The 21,736-nt window shown below is 33.8% G+C and overlaps 1 protein-coding gene across 4 annotated transcripts in view; it reads right to left on the reverse strand.

Annotated features, from left to right (window-relative positions):
* The window catches only part of LOC108912056 (FERM, ARHGEF and pleckstrin domain-containing protein 1), a 105,972-nt gene that overhangs the window by 10,462 nt on the left and 73,774 nt on the right, over positions 1-21,736 (reverse strand). For 2 of the 4 annotated variants that reach the window (XM_018717214.2, XM_023454625.1), the window contains exons 4-9: positions 20,513-20,859; positions 18,201-18,444; positions 17,779-17,939; positions 17,648-17,722; positions 15,409-15,527; positions 10,892-11,209 (exon numbers count right to left, since the gene is read on the reverse strand). In XM_018717214.2, the coding sequence (XP_018572730.1) occupies positions 10,892-11,209; positions 15,409-15,527; positions 17,648-17,722; positions 17,779-17,939; positions 18,201-18,444; positions 20,513-20,859 (1,264 nt within the window). The remainder of the gene's footprint in view (positions 1-10,891; positions 11,210-15,408; positions 15,528-17,647; positions 17,723-17,778; positions 17,940-18,200; positions 18,445-20,512; positions 20,860-21,736) is intronic. The other 2 variants (XM_018717215.2, XM_018717216.2) reach the window with 2 other exon arrangements.

Here is a 21,736-nt window from a genome sequence, read left to right on the forward strand (position 1 = left end):
AAAAAGGCTCCCATCCATATATTTATTATATTCTGCAAAAGCACTGAGCAAACACGGTGGTCTAAATTTACAATTCTAGTATTTTAAATAGGGGTTAATAAGTCAAGATTACAATAATATCGAGATGAAAAGTTGGTATTGAATATAAAAGTTGCCCTTATTCTATCCCCAACATAAAAAGTTAGGATTGCCCCAATTCCAACATAAAAAGTCGGAATTATGCTAATCCCTAGATGAAAAGTGAAGATCACACTAATTTCCTGATAGAATGCCAAGATGATACTAATTCTCATAAAAACTGGAATAACTCCAATCTTGATAATCATAATATTCTGATTATTTATTTAACTTTAAAAAAATATAATACACATCCTCTGCCGAAGGAAGATCTCATTGCACTCAAGGGTCATTCAGCTCTCAAGCATTTATAGGTAGTTTAAGAAAAAAATTTCAATTTAAATTGTAGAATAAGAATATACAATTAAGCAAAAATAATATAGTTTTTTTTATGGCTGTTGATGAGCGGCGGACTTACAGATTCATGCATTATAGTTTTTTATATATTCCTTTAAATATACCTTTTAAAGGATTTTTTTTTAGAAACAAGACTGACAAATAAAAATATTAATAAAACAAAAAATGTATTCAATTGGGAAGTTGTGTATGTCCTAAAAGGTATAAATCCGCCACTCATTTTTGCTGTTAATAAGCTAGTCAACTTTTAGTCCTTTCCATAAATATGCACAATACAAGCTTATCTTTTCTTGCACAAGTTAGTAGTTTTTATAAACATACGCTTTATACAGTATGTCAATTCTTTATACAGGGTGATTCAGAACTTATCAAAAAAAAAAAAAATTCTGGATGTACAGGGGACCTTTACAAATACAATTTTGTAAAGAAAAAATCAAAAAGGACAGTTTGAAAATGATTTAAAAATACACTTCTGCACGGCACTGAATATTGGTCTACTGTAAAACCTGACTCTGCCCCTCTGCCCAATGCGACCGGCATGGCGGTGATAAAAATGGACAAAAACTTTTGCAAGGAAAGAAATAGAATTTTATAGCACTTGTTTTATATTGGCAAATTCAACTGCTTTTACCATTATTAATTAATAAAATTAATTTGTGTTTTTAAATAATAAAATCATTTGACATACCCGATGTAACAACAATAATTGTTCAAAATTTTATTCACCAACGTGTAAACACATTTGGGTCCGTCGTACTCAGTTTCTACGAACTAACACAAATGTTGTCTTGCTTCACCATAAATTAAAACGATATCCATCAACTCCGAGTTGCTATACACGTAAACCATTTTTGACACTAACTACTAAAAAACTATTGTAAACACCACAGATGACAGGTAAACACTATCGCAACAACGATTGCAAAATCAGATTTCAGTATTCGGAGTCGCTGAGGCCATGTGGCTCTCCACGCGTATTGCGAATAACGCTAGAGACTACAGTTGTCCAGCTATGTAGTGGTTGAATGTACTATAACTTCAATAATTCTTTTCTCTGAAACTATAAGGATTTTTCGAAACATTTTTTTTTACGATATTGACTCCATTTCTCATACCGCATCTATTCCCAATTTTTCTTGGATAAGTTGTGAATCACCCTGTATATGTTGTATAGGTACTGTTATTATAAGATTTATAGAATTATTAAAGTAACTAAATCGAGCAGAACAAAATACGGTCTATAATGCTAATTTTAAAATATTTAAAAAACTCTAATAATAATAGTAACCTACAAAATACATACAAATTATTGTTGCACTGTATATTTCGATTATATTAATATGTTTTTTAGTTTGTAAGATTAGATTTTTCCTAGTTTAAATTGTTTAGTTGTGATGAGCAATTAACACACGTTAAATATTCCAAGAATTATTAAAACCTGATAGAAAAAAATCAACATAAAAAACGCACTGCAACCAATAAGAACGAAAATAATAACGTATAAATACCCTAATAGAAATTCCTATATCACATTAACATTAAAATCAAATCTGTGGAGTGGGGTCGTTCTCGAAATCGTCTTCCAACAAAGGTGGCGGTATGGAGGTCACATCAAAACCTTCACCGATTTCAAAGCGTTCATCATCATCTTTCTCCATACGGAATATATCTGACCCTGACTGTGAATCTCCATCAGGATAATACCCTTCTTCTAAAGTTTCCGCATAATGCATTATGGGGCTGTCCTCAGCCAAAACATTTTCATACTGGAAATTGGAGGCCATCTCCTCCATGTTCCTAGTTCTTATATATTCGTTATATTCAGTGAGCCCCGCCTCATGTTCTACGAAGTAATATTCATCGATACTGTATTGTTCTTTCTCTAACCTTGCTCGCCGCTGGCTCTGAATCTGACGTTTTCTGCGATAGCCGCGGCGATCTCTTTCTGACTTGCTCTTTGGAGATTCCACGGAACTGGTGGAATCATTTTCACTAGGAGGACTCTTAGCCTGACACAGAGATTTTGAAACTGGTTTTCTATAGCTCCTCGTGAGAGGTACAGTGGCAGTTTTGTTAATAGGAACTGGGCTTGTGCTTGCTAAAGGAGTTGATTCTGAACTTAAACTGCTAGAATAGTATGGAGAACATTTAGAAAGTTTCAATGGTACTTTCACAGGTCTTTCCGTGCTTTTGGAAGAGGAGTGATGTTTCTGTAGATATTTTTGTTTGTCAGTATCATATCTCTGAGTATGTACAGTCCGTTGTTCTATGGAACTACTGGATTTATCCGTATCGGATTGTACTTGAGCAGGTATTACAATTGGTCGTTCTGTTGATTTTGTAAAAAATTTGGTTTCAACACGACTAGGAATACTTGTCGACAACAAGGCCAAATCCTCTGATGGTATGTTTTTAGGACTAGGGACCCCTTTCTGATCGGGTGATAATGCAAATTCTTCCATGTCTACACTAGATCCTAACCTAGTTGGAGCACTGCGTTCTGGCAAAGCACCAGGGAAGAACTGTTGAGTCAAGGGTTTCGTTTCTGAACTGGACCATTCTGATATTGTGGGTATTAAGTCGGTTAAGGTGCTGTCACCAGATGTTGTAGAAGATAATTTTTGAAACTGAAGACTTGAGCTTTGTTGAGCTTTAAGAGTAGCACTTGTGTTGCTACTGGACCATTCGGAAATGGATTGAGCAATATCTGTCAAAGAGTTTTCGTCACTCTTTAGTCCTGAGCTACTTTTAGTTGTGCCACTGTTGCTTGAAAGATTTTGAAATTTGACAGTATTGGTGCTGTTTGACCATTCTGAAAGACTAAGAGCAATCGATGTGTCCTCGGAATGAGAACTGTGTGTACATTTTGTAGGTTTGAGTGCGAATCTAACTGTACCATCCTCAAGGTTGGTGCCCATTGAGCTGGTACAATCCTCTTCAGAATAAGAGCTATGGGAACCTCTAGGAGAACTTTTTTTTTCGCTTTTATGGGAATGTGAAGAGTCATCCGATGCCGTACTTCTACGCATTGCTGTGGGAGGTCTCAATTCGTTTCTAGAAGTTTCAATAACGTCAGTGAATACGTCATCATTCAAATTGGATATATTTAAGTCTTCATCAGAATTGGAATCTTGAGACTTTTCTTCCAAAATTATTTTAATGCCACTTGGTCCAACACTCAGACTTTCTGAAATGCTTTCACTAATATGTTCACGGGCAACGTTTTCATAAGTGTGAGTTTTATCATCAATGTCGAACTCTAAGGTCTTATTTTCATTGTCAGAATTTGATTCATTATCATAAGTACTAACGGTATTGGTATTTGAGTCTACAATTACTTTGCAAGCTTCTTCAGGAGGGGTCACGTAATAGGTTTCTACACTGCCAATGACTGGAGGTTCAATGACACTGGAAGGTGGACTAGGCCACTGTTCTGAATCTTGACTTTTAATGGAACCTCTTAACCCAAATGTCTTTGGAATATTACGATTTGGTGGCTGGAAAACTTGCGTAGTCTGTTGAGAGGTGTCACTACTAGGAACATCGTGCATCGCCAGCAACTTTTTACCTTGCTGAGGTATTTCTGGCAAAGGCCAATCTTCACTCTCTTGGCTACTGGACCGTATTCTCTCCTTCTCCTCTTTTGCTTCTGGTTCAAAACATTCTTCATCGATTATAGTATCATCAGATCCTTGTCGTTTAAGTTTCAAACCCCGTTCAGATGTAATTATTTCTATATCATCCATAGATAATTCTGCCATTTCTGCAGAAGTCCGTCTGTCGTCAGATATTTGCCTTTGCAAAAGACTGCTCATAATTGGTGCTTGTTCTGGACTTTGTTTGTCACTGGTGTGTTTGCTTAAATCACTTAGCTTATCATCTGCTTCACCTTCAGTAATATTATTCGTCGGTGTTTTCTTCTCGTTTTCTGAAACATGGGCGTGACTGGGAGATTCCGAACTCAGACTTACTTGAGGATTGCTCGAGGGCATAGATTCATCATTCAAACTATCACTTTGAGTACTTGCTTTAGTGGAATCATCATCCAGACTAGATTTCTCTGAATTGGTACTCCTTTCTGAAATTCTAGAGAGAGTACGTGATAAAAAGCCACCACCAGAATAAGTTCCCAATATTTCGCAACTGCTAATACCAATTCCACTAATGGATGTCAGGCAGGGATAACCAAAATTGGCAGGGAAGTTTGCCAAGTCTTCTGGTAGTTCAGTGTCATCTCTAGTTGGAGTGACATCATTATCAGGTTTGTAATATATATCAGACATAGCAGTGAAGTCACCAGAATTGTCACGACGTAGAAAGTATTCTTGTTTTTCTAGATCCTGATCAGGAGGTAATAAATTATCGTCAAAGCTCTCTGATCCCGAGCTATCTAGTGGAAAAGGTTTCCATGTAGAGCTTAAATCTTTGGGAATATCCCCTGATTTTTGTAATTTGCAAGCGGCACCTAGACTGCCCGAACTAGATTCTGTATCAAGAGAATTTCTTGATTCTGTTGACAATCTCTCAACAGAATATAAATTCGGTTTATCTAATGTGTGTCCATTTTTTCTTCTATCGCTTAGTGAGTCATCAATGGAAGAAAGGCTATTTTTTTCAGCAGAAGATAGCTTTTTAGATAACTTTTTGTGCAGTCTTTGGCTTAGTTCTGAATCATTAGACCACTTTTCTTCAAACGGATATGGGGACCTTTTATAGGTAGAACTTTCATCTTCATCTACAGACTCTTTTTGTGTTTCTTGAATCGGCGTTAAATCTTTGGGAATATCATTAGCTTCATCTGAACTAGAATCATCAATTTTTACTGATGTAGAACCTTCATCTATAGTGAATGCTCGACCAAGTACACATATCCGTGGACTTCTTGGACTTTTTGGAGGTTCGGACTCTGGAGAACCCTTATCTAATAGATCACGAGTGGTAAACATTTCAATTGTTTGACTTAAACCTATTGCTCTACCCATGGCACAACTTACACTTGATTCATCTGTTTCTTTCACTTCTTTGCCTGGCGATATATCCTTTTCACCACTGGTCCAAGAACCAGTAGTGTCGCTTGATCGAGACTGATCAGAACTTCGCTTTAACAGGTCCAATTTGCTTTGTTTTACTTCTGTGGTTAAAAGATTTGTATCTTCAGAAACTTTTAATTCTTTTTCTACATTCATAGCTTTTTCTGGAGATTCTAAGGTGATATTATCATAATCTAAAGACTCTTCTGTCCCTACATATTCATCACATTCCACTGTTACCCAAGAACCTGTGTCTTCAGATTTACTCCTTTCAATACTTAATTTCTGTAAAGCTTCCTTGTGATCACTAGAGACTGATAGAAAATGTTTATCCAATTCCATATTTTCACCTTTCAATTCACTTACTTCTGTTAGCGATTCATCCTCACTGGTTATGCGAACTAAATTTTCTCCTTTTTGTTCGTCCTGTCTCCTTCTCTCCAATTTTTTCCTTAAATATTTACTAACAGTAGTTGAGGCTTTCTGCATCTCATTGATGAGTTGAGCATCTTTTTCAGACTTATAAGAAGAATCACCAGTAGATTCATCAATGTATTTGATATCTAAAGAATTTCCAAGACTTACTTTCTCCATGCTTTGAGAATCGGACGAACTCTTAGTATCAATTTTACTGAGATCTGGAGGTTTAGATGAGGTGCGCTGCTCAAAAAAATCGGTGGACCTCTGAATGATTTGTATATTTTCCAGTTTCGGATCAACAGCACGAGCTTCATCTACTGATAACCATACATCCAAACTTGTTCCCTCTAAAATTATTTTATGATCTCCTTCGGTATCCATAGGAGTTTCGTGTACATCAGCTGTTACAGTTTCTTGAATAGCATCTGTTTCTGGGGAGGTTTCCTCGGCAGTATCCTTAGCTTGCATATTTTGAATTGTTTCAGGCTTAAAGTCAAATTCATTTGGCACTAGTTCATTCTTATCACGATTCTCAAGGTCTAAGCTTTTTCCTAAACGTTGGACAGTTCTACTTGGCTCTATCCCTTCTGTTATATTGAGGTCTAAACTCTTGGTTAGTTTTTCACCCATTTTCTTGTCCAATTTTTTAGGGGATTTTGTAATGATTATAGCTTCTTCCAGAGATACACTGGGCTCAATGGTATTTATACTTATTTCCAATTTCCCGTGTCGTTCTCTTACCATTTCCTCAACTTGAGGGAAAACTGGAAGTACGTCTTTTACTGGGCTTTTCAAAGTTTTTGTTTGCTGTATGGCTATCTCATACAGCATTTGTTGTTTTTCTTTTCTTTTTGCTATGATGTCTGGATCACTCTCTTCCTGAGACCTTGAACGTTCCTTGCTACTCATTCTTTTCAATTCTAATTTTTCTAGAGATTTGGCTTTTTCTTTTGGAGCAGATTTCTTGCTAGATTCCAGTTCCTGACTTTTTGTTCTCTTTATTTCAGGTAAAGTTAATGAAGATTGGCTAGGCAAAGATTTTTGTGCAGGAAGTTCTGTGGATGAAGCTTTTTGAGCAATTGGTTTAGCATGTCCAGGAGCTGCCTTAGTAGTCGCAGGAGATTTAGCCGCTAACGGGGTTGATTTAGATGCAGGAGTGGTGGTTTTAACATTTGCCCTTGCGGGTTTTGGAATAGTTTTTGGTGTAGGTTTATCTTTAACAGCTTGGGTTTTTGATGGGAGCTTAGATTTGCCAGTTCTCTGTGTGGATTGTTTAGTTTGTACCGTAGTTTTAGTGAGCCGTTTAGGTTTAGTACTAACATCGGGCACTATTTGATCTCGTTCTTTTTCTTTTTTCTCCGACACATCTTTAGGAGAGGTATCTTCTTTCTCTATTGAAAATACTTTTTTGTCGATAGAAATTTTGTGCATGTATTTTTCTTGCTTGAAAGTGTCTTTGATATTTCTATTATCATCTGTGTCAGATCTTTCTTCAGTAGACTTGTCGCTAACCAAATTATTTTCCAAACCACTATCTTTGTCAGTTAAGTGTTGTTCTTCTTCTTCGACTGTATCATCTTTGCTTGAAAAAGCATTTAAAGGAGGCAATCGACATACAGCTATGACAGGAGTGTCTAGACTCTTGGCTCTTCTGCCGGGTACTGGCGACTCCATGGCTTGCTGTTTCTGTAATAGGGTAAATGCGGAACCTTCTGACAAATTTAATCTGGCATGGGCAAACAAAAGTGGACTTTGTCCTTGCCTTCTCAAAGAGGGAGAAGGAATTTCAGTTATTTTAGTTTTTGGTGGCACCTTTAAATTTTTCAGGTCATTCTCAATTTCAGCTTGTAGCAGCAGCTTCTCCTTCTCTCTTTCGTTATCAATAGTTGTTAATTCTTTATCTGTAGAACATTCTTCTTTCAGAGTTTCATCTATAGATTTATCTGCATCTTCCTTATCTATTTCTTCGACAATATTTGACATTTCTTGAGCTGGCTCTGCAAAAACTGGTTGCATATCAGTTGTCTTTATGTTGAACTCGTCTTCTGAGCTTGGAATAGAGAATGATCTTTCTGATATTCTACGTAACTCAGTTTGAACAGTTGCCTCCAATCCGTTTTCGTGTTTATCCGTTTTCTTTCTAGATGTTGGAGGAGATCCTTCTACTTCTGTTGAAGACATAGTGTACTGCAGATACTTTCTTTCCGATTCAAATTTCAATATAGATTCCATTTCTTTACGCATTTGTGGTGGAGAAAACTCTACCCTTGTAGGAGTCGCCTCTGCACTTCCAAAAACATCATCAGAATCTAGAGATTCATCATCAGAACTAAAAGAAGTTATTCTAACTTTTGTTTTGTTCGTCTTTCCTCCTTTCTTGCCAGGCTGCATTCTAGGTTTTATTATACGTTTTGGTTTAATGTCAGTCTTTATTTTAGTTTTAGGTTTTGTTTCTGTTTCCTTAGGTTTTTCTTCGACATTTTGTACGGCTGTATCTTCAGTTTTCACCTCTCTTTTAATCTGTCGATCGCTTTGTATTATGAATATCTTGTGTTGCGGCTTTATACTCTCCGTTTTGGAGCTTGTAGGAGAGTCGCTCTCTATTTGGCTTAATTTGGAATTTAAAGTTTCTAATAAAACTGGATCAATATGAGTTATATCCCTTTTGGGACTAGATAAATGCTGTATAGGCATTACGCTCTTATCTACCTCTAGCGTTACTGGATTTACCTTTGATAAGTCTATATTTTGTGTAAATAAGAAGGACATTTCAGGTTCTGCTTTAGGTTTAGCTTTTGATTTTTTCATATCATCAGTTATTTTATTTATATCTTGACTTTCCGTTCCGTTCTTCCTTTGAATATCACACCTTTCGTATTGTTTAATTTCTTCTTTCTGTGCCGTTCCATTCATGATATGTCTTTTGTGTAACACATATGAAATGTCTTCATCTTTAGGTGGTAAATTAATAAAATCTGACTGAGTTTTAGCACCTAATACCTCAAATTGACTTTTAGGTACCTCAAACTTCGTTTTAAGTCCTTCCACATCCCTCTTCAATATATCGAAATGACCAAATTCAGCGGTGGGCATTTCAAAATGTGTTCCTTTGTATTTTGTGATTGGCGGAGCGCTCGGAATCTGTTTATATAAATAATCTTCATCACTAGAATCGGCTGGAGTTAAATCTATGGATTTTTGGTGCATTAAAAGTAATCTCCTAGAATTAGAATTTAGACGCTGACGTGCGAGAGAATTTGGATCAGATTTAGTTCGTTCTATGGGTTGGTGCATTGGTAAATCATGAACTATCCTCGGTTCGATCTCCATGAATATGTCCCTATAATTTTTCCTTTTACTTTCAGTCTTTTTCATCTTATTATCAATGTTTGGCACTACACTAAAACCGTGATCTGGACATATATCAGAATCTATACTTTCCTGGAGAGATTGAATTTTATCTTCCTCAAAACTAAAAATATTACTTTCTGACTCCGAAGATCTTTGAGCACTTTGTTGTTTTTTAGAAGACCAGCTTTCCTTTTCGTTTGAAACAATTCCTTCTGGCCAAGCATGAGACTTTTGATATCTATCGTGATCAACTGTGTGAGACCTGTAATGATGAGAGGTCTTTTGTGTTCTTGGAACAGTGTTCTGTTCAAGATTTGCTAGTATACGATTAATCTTAATGTTTTGTTCCGTTTCTACGTTTTGTAAGCTAATGGAATGCACATGGGAAGTTTCTTTAATATTTCCAAAGTTTGCATATTCTTTAATGTTATGATTCATCTCAGCATGATCTTGACTCTGAAACTTCTGAATTCCATAATTTCTTTCAAAGCTAATTTTCCTATCGTATTCGTGTTTATAACTATTATATTTTGGTTCTTCAATAATCCTTGAGGGAGCATCATAATATTCACTTTTGGAATCCAAACTAGAAGCACGAGAATCAAAATAACCGTTTCTTCCATCTAGATGTTCAGAGCTTCTATTTTTCTTAGATGGCCTCTTATTTTCATAGTCAGACTTTGATTCTTGGCTTGATGTTCGAGATCCAAAGCTGCGGTCACGAGATTTTTTGAGACTTTCTCTACTAGATTTAGAGGCCTTGGATTCATAATAGTCACTCTTAGATTCCAAACTGGAGGTTCTAGAGCTCTGTTTAAATTGTTTGTAATAGCTTCCATCAGATTTTCTAGGTATAATCTCTCTTGGCAGATCCCTTGGATCTTCCATAATAAATATATCTTGGTGGACATCTGAACTACTTTTGCACTTATGACGCTTGTCATGGTCCGATTCACTATCTGATGGTAAATAGTTTCCAGAATCCAAACTACAACTTCTGGTATTAAATGGTTTAGCTTTGCGGTATTCCACTGACGTACTGTAATCATCATCGGATTTCTCTATTAATTCATAACTATCGTGGGACAGGTCATCCTGGGAATCACGCAAATCGTAATTGCCGGGATCTTCAACTGATTCTTGAGAGTAACTTGTAGTACCCGGATAACTACTAGAGTACACTTTTTCATCAGGCATCATTATGTCCTGCTGCATTTCTAAACTACTACCTCGGGAACTAGCACTATAAATAGGATGTTCGTCATAACGAGTAACGGGAGATTCTAACTTCCGTTCCTCAAAGCTAATAACTGCTTTTTCTATGGGTTTAGGGGGTTGCGCTCTACGTTTAGCTTGCCCTGTTTCTTCGAAACTGAAATCGTACAGATCCCTACAACTAGCACTACGCTGCCACTTGTGGCGTTTCGGAAGCATCGTAATAGACTTGTAAGTATACTCAGGGGCAGTTTCAGATTCCTGATAACCTAAGTTATTTTGCGACTGGGTCTGTGAGGGGAAATTGTTAGTAAAAGAGGGGGGATGGTCCAGACTACCCTCCGATTTATGACTAGAGGGCGTCCGGGTAGTAATGTGTGTGCGGGTGGTGACTGTGGTACCTGTATCTGCCCTGTGAACAGCTGCGCGGACGGCGAGTGGCGAGCTGGTGATAATGCGATTCGACTTCGGTTCCTCGTACGGCATATGAAGTGGACTCGTAGTCGCAGAAGTCACGGGTGATGCCGATTGCGTCGTCAGAGGAGGTGACGGCGAGTTCGTCGTCTGAGCAAGCAGTGTGGTAGGCCGCGTGTCGGGGGCCGAGCTCCAGGATATAGCTGTGCCGAGGTGGCGAGAGGCTAACTTCATCGTCGGAGAAGCCTGCCCCCCCACAGCTACGCCCATCGAACCCAACGATGCCGAGAGTTTGGACACTTCCACTAGAACGTACAAAAGGTATAGCAGGAATACTAAAAACGCCCATTTTTATCAGTACTAACAAGTCTAACTCTTGGATATGCCACTACTTGTCTTAAAAACAGATACTAACTACTTCAAAACTACAAACAGAAATAACTTCTTGCTTGTTCTACCACAGGATTAAGATATTGGAGCTACATAAGTAACATTTACATAAATGTGGGGTGTTTGTATCAAAAAAATGTGTAGCGTTTTATTATCGAATATTATATGAAAGTTAATGCAAACTGTATAAGCAATTTTTCTAAAAACTTCTTATATAAATTATTTGATTTTAAAAATTTTAATTCAACTTGTGATGTACTATGATTATTGTATACACATATTATGAACGTTATTACAGAAAACTTCTTATTTAAGTAACTCCTCTATGTCTTTACACTACTGAATAAAAGTAGAACAACAACGGAATGAGATGTTAGTTGAGCTTCCTATTAATAGATGGCACAATTAAGGCATAGTTTAGCCGTTACATATGTCCGCCAAATTTGTGTTAGTTTTATGTTTTTCTTAATTTCAAACAATAAAACAAAACAGGGCAAGTTTTTTGACACATTGTTCCATTTTCTTCTAAAAAATATGGCCCAACACTTCATTATACAAAAAAAATAATAATAAACCTATTGACCAATTTTCATACTTTTGGGAGTTTCTTATATTTTCCAACTAGACAGACAAAAAGTTAAGTTTAGAAAAATTGATCGGCAAAAACCACTAGTATCTCAATATCGTTTTTTGTGATGTTGAATAACTTTTTTTATTGTGAATATTATTAATTTTTTAAAGAATTATCATACACATTTGGAGTAGAACCTAGTGGTATGTATGATATTTTCTACAAATTTATATGTTTTTACACAAGATTGTCGTTTATTTTTCACTGATTTTTGAAATCAACATAAAATTTCTGTTCGTACAAATGACATTTATATTGACAAGAAACCTCTACAAAAAATTTATAAGTTTTACAAATACAAAAAAGTTACCTAACACGACAAAATATGATCAAAAATGAAAAATGACCTAAATCAAATTAAAATATCTAGATGTGGTTTTCGTCAACTTTTTTTAAAATAGATGTTAACTATTCGTTGTGTATCTATCTCATCCCGAAATAAGAGAAATCGCTCAAAACTGTCAAAATAGAACAATTTTACAGTTCAATATATTTTATCTGACTGGTCAAGATCGGATGCCTAATACCAAAGTATACGAGTGCCCCAGGAAATCATTTCGTTATCAGAGTAAACGTTCTTGCAAAAAACAAAGGAGCCTACATCGAATGTTTCAAACAAACTTTAAATGTGCAAAGCAGATGAATAATAAATAAATAAATACATCGTTATGTAAAGAATTATGTTTTAATACATGTAAAGGTAGCATCAAGGGCTTTCCCATTTTTTTTTTCTCCAGTTGGTACTTTAGTTCCCTCCGTTTGATGCTTTGAATTTGTAATCTCTTATGTGTGTGCAAGTCGCCAGCCAGACAAAATTAGTTGAATCGTACAAATGTAAAATGTACAATCAAATATAAATTAAAATTAAGATTAACAAAATATGAGACATTTTTATCCATTTATTTTCTTTTATTTCTGTATGAAATAAACGATATTCGACCTTTTGTAAGAATACATGACATATTTCATAATATAAGATATTTATGAAATATCACGTTTCTTTTTCTTTTTGCTTTCAGCAGATTTACTTAAGGGGCTACACCACTGTAATTGCCTAAAAAAGCGTGTTTTTGACAATTTTTTTTTTAATAGAAGGAAAGGTAATACAAAAAACTGTTTAAGTATGGTATTAGGCATGTATTAAGTGTACAGAAAATTTTTCTCTTTAAAAAATATTTCAAATTGGCGGCACTGGAGCATGTTGCCGTCGAGACGTTCCCCACCACGCACAAGAACTAGTACAAATTTCAAGATGAAACAAAAAAAATTGCTTTTAATCTACAAAAGTATAGCTAGAGAAACTCGTACGAGATTGCAAAATTATTGTTTTTTGTAAAATTGGCAAGTGTTTGAATTATATGTTAAATTTTTGACGAAAAAAAAAAGGGCAGTTATTTGTTTATAACAATAGTTTAAATTAACTTATCGAAAAATCCGTAAAATGTTGTTTTAAATATGTGGTTAAAATTTAAAAAATATTGAAAATTAAACGCTTTTAAAGTTTTAAAATGAGTTTTAGACTTGAACACCCACTGACGCTACACTAACATACTTTTGTTTGAAAATTTTGCTTGAATTGTACACGCATGCTCCCTAACGACATCTATAAGTGTATTAGAAAAGTTATAAATCAATAGGTAAGAAGGTATGCGGTACCTTCCAAGCGAGTATGTTCATAGCATATTAGAGACGCCCGACACGCTTCAGAAAAAATGCTCAATTAAAAAAAATTTTTTCATGTATAAAATCTTGCCTCATATTCTAAAAGGTTCAAACTTCCTTTTAAGCAAAAAAAAAAATGATTTTTGAAAATTCTACAGTGGTGTAACCCCTGAAAATGGTTAACAAATATTTAGTAATTTTTTGATTTTCAATCATTTTGCACAAAAACATATGATCACGTAGACTGTGGAAGTCTAAGCATTAGAACTACATTTCTGTGAAGACAAATAACAGTATTGGCTCTATGATCCTGATTCACATACAATCGTAATAAGATTTAGTAATGAAATATTTGCTCTAGCGTTTCCTTACGAATAAATCTAGTAACGGCAATATCAATAAGGGCCAACAGCCCTCGCTATTGGTCCCTATTGACATTGCCATCTAGTTCCCAGAGAAAACACTACAGAATTGCTTATATATTTTATGAAAATTTCTAATTTTATAAAGGTCAATATTTTCCCATTTGCATAATATTTGGACAAATTCAATAAAACATGATAAACAATAAAGTCGTCATGATATTTATGGACTTTATTTTATAAATACTTTAAATTAATAAAATATTTCGTATAGTTTTTCACTTAAGAAAATGATGCTATTATTGTTTATAATGAGTGTCCCAAAATTCATGCATTTGAATTTTGCGGTATTTGTGGGCAAAGTGTTGCCAATGAAAAAAAAAAGAAAACGTGACAGCTGCGAGTTCAAAGTATTTAAAAATGGAGAGTTACATGAAAGAACAACGCTTTTTGATTGTTAAGCAGTATTTTTAAAATAATGACAGTAACAGTTCTCAATTTCCGTACAAAGTATGGTCAGAATGGTGATTTCATGAACTGATGAGAGATTAATTGAAAAATTCGGGGAGACTGGGCTCAATTAGTGCTCTTAAAGATTTTGGTCCTTAGTCAAGAATTGGACATTTCGATAAAATTGTCGCATTTTGGGTTTAAAAAATTCACCAGTTACTGATGAGAAACAAGTGCATCCACGATGTGTCATTGTTTTGTGCAAATTTTGGTCAGGCAATAACAGTTAACGTTGCTCGCTACTGCGATATGATAATCCAGTTTTTTCTGCCTAAATTGCAAGATATGGATATAGACGACATGCGGTTTCAACAAGACGGTGCCAAATAGCCCGAGAACAATTTAATTACTGCATGAGTCATTTCCTGCTCAAGTAATTTCCCTTTTTGGAGATCAGTATTGGCCAGCTAGATCATGCAATTTAATGCCGTTGGACTTTTTTCTTTGGGGTTTTTTGAAGTCTCAAGTTTATGTCAACAAGCTCTCGACCACCCATGCCTTCAAGAAGGAAACTGAGCAATATCAATGAAATTCAGCCGCATTTATGGAAAACGGTCATGGAAAATTTTGAAAAAAATATGTATGTATTCCATACATATCCCTATATGTACACTTTATGAATCAATAACAAAAATTAACAATTTTTAATCACTGAAAATCTGTTTTCTTGGGTAAATTTTTGGGACACTCTGTATTATTTAAGATGAATCCAATTAAACTTACTGAATTTACTGAATGAAATTAATCTAGCCGTATAATGTATAACGCTACAATCTGATTTTTATTTATGGTCGTTATTTTTTTATCATTAGGTCAAAGCTTTAAAATAATTCAGCAAACTATCAATCGATCTCATATGGAAAAGAATAGGTGCGAGTACAGCAGACAGAATCACATACAAAATATTGGCTACATGTCTGGATCTAAAATGAAAACAGGGATTACCTACCGCTCAAATTGCTGTCTGCTAGAGGCAACAGAGGATGGGCGGAAATGCTGTTCCCGACAGTGTTGGAGTGCATGTTGGAGGCACTAGAATGAGCACTAGAATGACGGAAAGAATGTGACCTGCGGCAAGAGAACGAGGAATGAGATAATATTCTACACACTCAACAGTTAGTATCTCTAATAATAACTAAGTTAAGCCTTTTTGTGAAATTTATATGGAGCACAGCGGATAGCTAGTAATTTGTCGTTTCTATATAAATTAAACAACTGCAACATTTATATTTTCTTTGGAATAAAAGATAATTCATGCATGCCTATTAGGGTGGCCCAAAAAAAACGAATATTTTTTTTCGTGTCTCTTGTGAAAATAAGTTAGTTTATCATGTTTTAAGAGCTCCCTCAAAAAATCAGCTCAAAAAAAATTTTTAGAGGTCGCTTCAAGATTTCCAAAATCGTCAAAAATTGAATTTTTCTCGTTATTTTATCATTTTCTAGATTGAAAAAAATCTCGATTCTGAAAATTTCAAATCGATATTTTAATTTCTAAAGGTCACTCATAATTATTTTAACTTTTAAAATAATGTACCTATGTTTTCGAGCGACCTCTAAAAATAAATATCAACGAACTAATAATTTTTTTTTTATTGAATTTGATAAACTAAAAAATAGAAATAAATCACACTTAAATTTTTAAAAATTAAAAAATTATAAATATTTGATACTCAGTGCGGTAGTAAATTTTGCGTCGAGAAATTTTTTAAGTGTCTCGTGATTTATTTCTATTCTTTTATTCATCAAATTCAATAAAAAAAATTATTAGTTCGTTCATATTTATTTTTAGAGGTTGCTCGAAAACATTTTAGGTACACTACTTTGAAAGTAAAAATAATTATGAGTGACCTTTAGAAACTAAAATACTAATTTAAAATTTTCAGAATCGAGATTTTTTTCAACCTAGAAAATGATAAAATAACGAAAAAAAAAAATTTAAAAAAATTAAAATTTTGACGATTTTGAAATTTTTTAAAAATCTTGAGCGACCTCTAAAAAAAGTTTTTTGAGCTGATTTTTTGAGGGGGCTCTTAAAACATGTTAAACCAACATATTTTCACAAGACGCGAAAAAAAAATATTGGTTTTTTTTTGGGCCACCCTAATGCCTTATATACACTGTTAATTAGATACAATATAGAGTTGAGCATACGATATTCTACACCAAAATGAATCTATAATCAGGTTTGTTGTCATTTAAAAAGTTTATAATCAAAGTTTTTTTTGAATACCGAAAATAACTGAAATTATTTTAATGTGACTGTAGGTACAGCTGTGGACAAAAAAAGTTTAAAGGGATTAAAGAACAAAACTAATAAAACCTCTTTATAAAGGACTGCAAGTTGTTTAGGTGGAAATTTTTTATTGTCTACAGCTGTACTTTTCAAAAATCCCTATACAATGAATCCCACCATATTCTAGAATAAACGAAGCAATCACCTTAAACTTTTAAACATTCACTATGATTTTGTATGGGTATATCCGACACTAACTATTAAAAATCTCATCACTTCAATCCACCAATATTGTAATAGGGAATTTACACATACACACACACAGGAGTGTTTTGACAAAAACAAACTTAGGTAATCCGGATATCTACTCTTCTGGAATAAAGGTAAACAGGTATTTCCATTCTTAGTAATAACAAACCTGATGCATATATCAAACTTTGTTTCCACATAATTCAGTGTATAAATGTATGAAATAACAATTTTGCACAATGTCTAAAAAGTATCTAACAAGAAAATATATTTTCTTGAAGGCTCGAAATAAATTGAACTCTTTAAATAACAATGAACTTTTTCAAATATATTTCGTATATCTTTTTGCATTTGAAATATAGAAACGACGTAATGAAAAAAATAGTCCCTTCCTCCTTCCCTTGATAATCTAATGAGATCTGTCGGATAACAGCATTTTCCTTTTTTTTTTAATTTTTTGAATGCTACAAACAACCATGCTCCACACGTCACAAAATAGCTACTTATCTCTTTACGATACAAGGAAATTTACAGGGGAAGTAAAATTTGGATTTTGCAAAAAAAGCAAAGCAACTAATTAATATTTATCACAAAATTCTACTTTTATTAATACTGTAAGCAGATTGTTGTATGTATTACAGGTGTATGTATATAATATATACTTGAGTAGGACGATATATGTCATGCAACAAGACTGCGTACTTACCTTTGGAATGTTTGGCGTTTCACGTAATTGTCTCTCACAAATTCCACTATCTGCTTCTGTGTTTTTCCACTATATCTGCAAAAGAATTATATTATTAGCCGGAGAAACACAAACGGAAATATTTTCTTTACCTAAATGAGCTGCCTCTTGAGAGAACCCTTGTTTTGTGTCTAGATACGCTCTTTACAGAAGCACAACGGAAGAAACCGTGATTCTCGACACACTTTTTCCAAAAATTTTTGCACTCGTTCCTGCCTTCGAAGAAGAATTCCACAGTGTCCTTATAATAAGTCTACAAAATGTAATATAAGAGACATAATAAATGGGGCACCGCATTTTAACTACCAAGCACTTTTCTATGAAAAGTGGTAAATTAATATTCGAAATGCAAAGTAATTACTTAGGCTAGCTTTGTAACTAAAATGAGGTGTAACAAAATATCCAAATCAACGACAAATCTGCTAAAAAAATTTTGACTAGTAGATATTATAACAAATTATCAATAAAATAATTATAAATGCAACATTAATTTCTATTTATAACATTTACTTACATATCCCTCGGGATGTAGCTTGATGAGGAACCGTTTCCTTTTAAATGATATTTTTCTAATTTTCGCCCAAGAGAAGGTGTTTATTTTGGTATAATTTTGGAATACTATAATGCCCATATGTGCTACAGCTAAGTTCAATGGTACATTTTCATGATCTTTAGCTGGGTGCATTTTTATACCATACAATTCACATCTCCTAGCCGTTTCTAATAAGTTCAAATCAGCTTCGGCAGGAGACTGTCCACTAAAAAAATAGAAGAAATGTATATTTATTTAAAAAAAAAGGTATCATACTTTACACGAGAAATTTGTTATCGTGTCCAACATGATGTAAATAATAGAGTTGTATTCAAATTAATATTTCATTTTATCTTTGTGTGATACGGGCTGATTCAAAATTCAGTACAAAGAATTTACGGGAGTATTTTTGAGGTCAAAATAAGACTGTTTTTCCTATAAACGTGGGTCCACAAATGCTTAGTTTTCGATATACGGGGTGTTAGTTTTTTTTTATTTTTTAGGAAAAATTTCCAAACAGATTTGTTACTGGGTTGAGAGATTCTCGCGGTATGCGAGCATTGTTCCCGGGAGTCTTAAAACTGCCGTATTCTCGGAGGTGTTGATGAGGATTTGAAAAAGTTCCGATTATTGGGAACCTTGCGATTAGGAAATCTTATTGCGTACAACCTTTGACCTTCAAGCGTGTTACCATCAGCCAGACCATAAACAAAATGGATGTCAGCCAGATGTTCAAATGAGAATTGTTCATTTTCCATATTGAAATTAAAAAACAAGCAAATGTAGATTCACCAAAACTAAAAACTATATGAAACGTACTAACTTTGAGCGAAACCATACTGTCAACAAATTCAACAGAAAACGTCTAGGATTGTCAAACTACGCAGTCATAGCCTACTATGTTTTTTTTCTCTATGTATTTTGATAATGACAATACTACCGTTTAATCAGCAGTGATTTTCTCCGAAAACTGTTAGTTAAAAATGTAGAGATCTAAAATTCAAGGTCATTGCATTACTGATTAGATGGTGAAAATAAAGAAAATATGGTGTACATTTAACTCTTCATCAGTTAATATCTCGGAAATGGTTGGTCTAAGAGATTTCGACCAAGTATACCTTTTCTGCTTAAAATTGATATTGGAATAAACACACTAATACGAAACGTCAATTTACTGGGTAGCAAAAAAGTTTGGGTCAATTTAATTCAAGCGTACTCTTATAGGTGGCACCCAAGCAACGTCAAAAGCAATGACACATATTTAAATTCAGCATCCTAAAAAACCCCCGTACCCCAAGTTTTATGACAACATTCAAATCTGTTTGGAAATTATTCCTAAAAATTCAAAAAAATTAAAAACTTTAACACCTTGTATACTGAAAACTAAGCATTTGTGGATCTTGTACTGAAAAAAAAATATTAAATTTTCAACTAGTATTCACAAACTGCATTCTACATCAGCCGAAGTCAGGAGAGCATGTTATATTTGTAATGTCAATTTTTAATGGTAGACATTATTACCGTGTAAGATGGTATATTTTCCAATTAAGTGAAGATAGTAACAAAAAAATTGAGAGAATTAAGAAGCCAACTCGATACTAAAAATAAAATAAAAAATTTAAGTTTATGTAAAAAACTCATACATTTTTACAGGTGCCTATCTATTTATAAATACCAACTTTGAACAAAACCATACACAAATAATTTATAATCGGAAGTATATGAAATTTGTTCTAAAAATTGCCCATTGTTAATTTTGAACTATCAATTATCCAAAAAAAAAAAAGGAAAAAAAAAAAAAAAATCAAATTTACTGAAGTTATGACATAGGCTTAGAGAACACCCTGTGTAATTAAAAACAGACGCCATACTTATTTGAAGTTTAGAATTTCATGAAGTGTTTTCTTTTTTCTTTTTTCATGAACTTTTAACGAGGGCAATTAAATCAGATATCCCGATTTTGTGTAAATAAAGTACGTGTAATAAAAGACTTTATTTATATTTACTTTTGACTGTGTAGTAAATTCCAGACAATGTACAATACTTATGCAATGATTAAACAGATAAAAATAGATTCACACAAATAATAGAGTAAAAAGTTTATACAAGAGACTTTATTTTCCCTTATTAATTAAAAAAGTATTAACTCTCCAGAAACATTTTAACTCTAAAAATGTTTAATTTATGTCACGTAATATAACCAGATTTTTTACATCAAGAGAAATAACAACAATTCGTCAATGATTTGCAAAACAGTTATATATAAAAAAATATAGAAGTAAAAAGTAACTCACGCATGTTTCTTGTGATTCTCCATAATCTTCCTCTCCATCTCTTGGTCCTGCTGAGGTACGAACTTATAGCTGGAGAGATAAGTGTGATCAGGATAGTCTTCAGCTACATAATCTCCACATTCGGCTTGTACGATATAGCTGGCCATAAGCGCGGCAGTGTTCTCATTGCACTGCATCAGACCCTGCGACAAATCTCTTTTAACTTGAAGACAGAATAGGTAGCGGGTGTATTCCTCTTCTAGTTGTCCAGGATCGGGTGTGTAAAATTTGACACAGAAATAGAGTAGAGGGTCGACTAGAGAAAGTCCCAGTTGGCGGGATATCGGTTTTTGAAGGTCTAGCCAATACTAAAATAGAAGAAAAACAGTTAATTATTGATAAAAATTTTATCACATTCTCACAGAAAAAAAAAACAAGTAATTTCCTTTTTTATTTCATTTTCCAAAAATTGTTTAAATCATGCTTTAAAAATTCTGGAGGAGTGTCCTGGTTATTTATTATAAAATAATTGTTTTTATTTTTAAAAACCAATCTCATAACATATTTCGCATTTCTGTGTCTCGGCAAGTGGTGAAGTAGAAGTACTTAAACAAAAAATTTTAAATGGCAGTAAATCTTTTTACTCTCTACACAATGGTAAAACAATCTTTCAAATCGGTGTATTAAGTCAATAAATTAAAAACTGCGGTTTCAGGGAATTTCATAATTTGTTCGTCAACAAAACCACATATATCGAAATAAAATTTATTTAATTAAATACTCGAAGTGACCTCCACCCACCATTTAACAAAAGGTCAAATGGTTCTGAAATTTATTGAAGACGTTATGAAATAACAGAAAATGATAGTACAGTAGAACGTAGGTACCAGCAAGTATTAAATTTGAGTTTAGGACAGAAACAATTTGTCCTTATTCGAAATTTCTTGATTTTTAATAGATCAATTTGAAAATTTAAATAGAGAATTAACATTTCGAACAATAAAAAAAATTGTACAAACCACCATTCATAATTTTTTATTTAACCTTGTTATTCCCCCGCTGGTTAATATATAGATGTTAAAAGATTAGTTTTATAGCATAGACAACATAGACATGCAACTTTTCCAGAAATTAAGGATATTCAGATATCGAAGATACGAATTCACTTTTAGATATTTTCCACCAGTGAAAAAAAGAATTAAAAAAATTAAATAAACGCGCGAAAAGCCAAGGTGCTGAAATATT

The sequence above is a fragment of the Anoplophora glabripennis genome, unplaced genomic scaffold (assembly GCF_000390285.2).
Source record: "Anoplophora glabripennis isolate ALB-LARVAE unplaced genomic scaffold, Agla_2.0 scaffold363, whole genome shotgun sequence".
NCBI lineage: Eukaryota > Metazoa > Arthropoda > Insecta > Coleoptera > Cerambycidae > Anoplophora > Anoplophora glabripennis.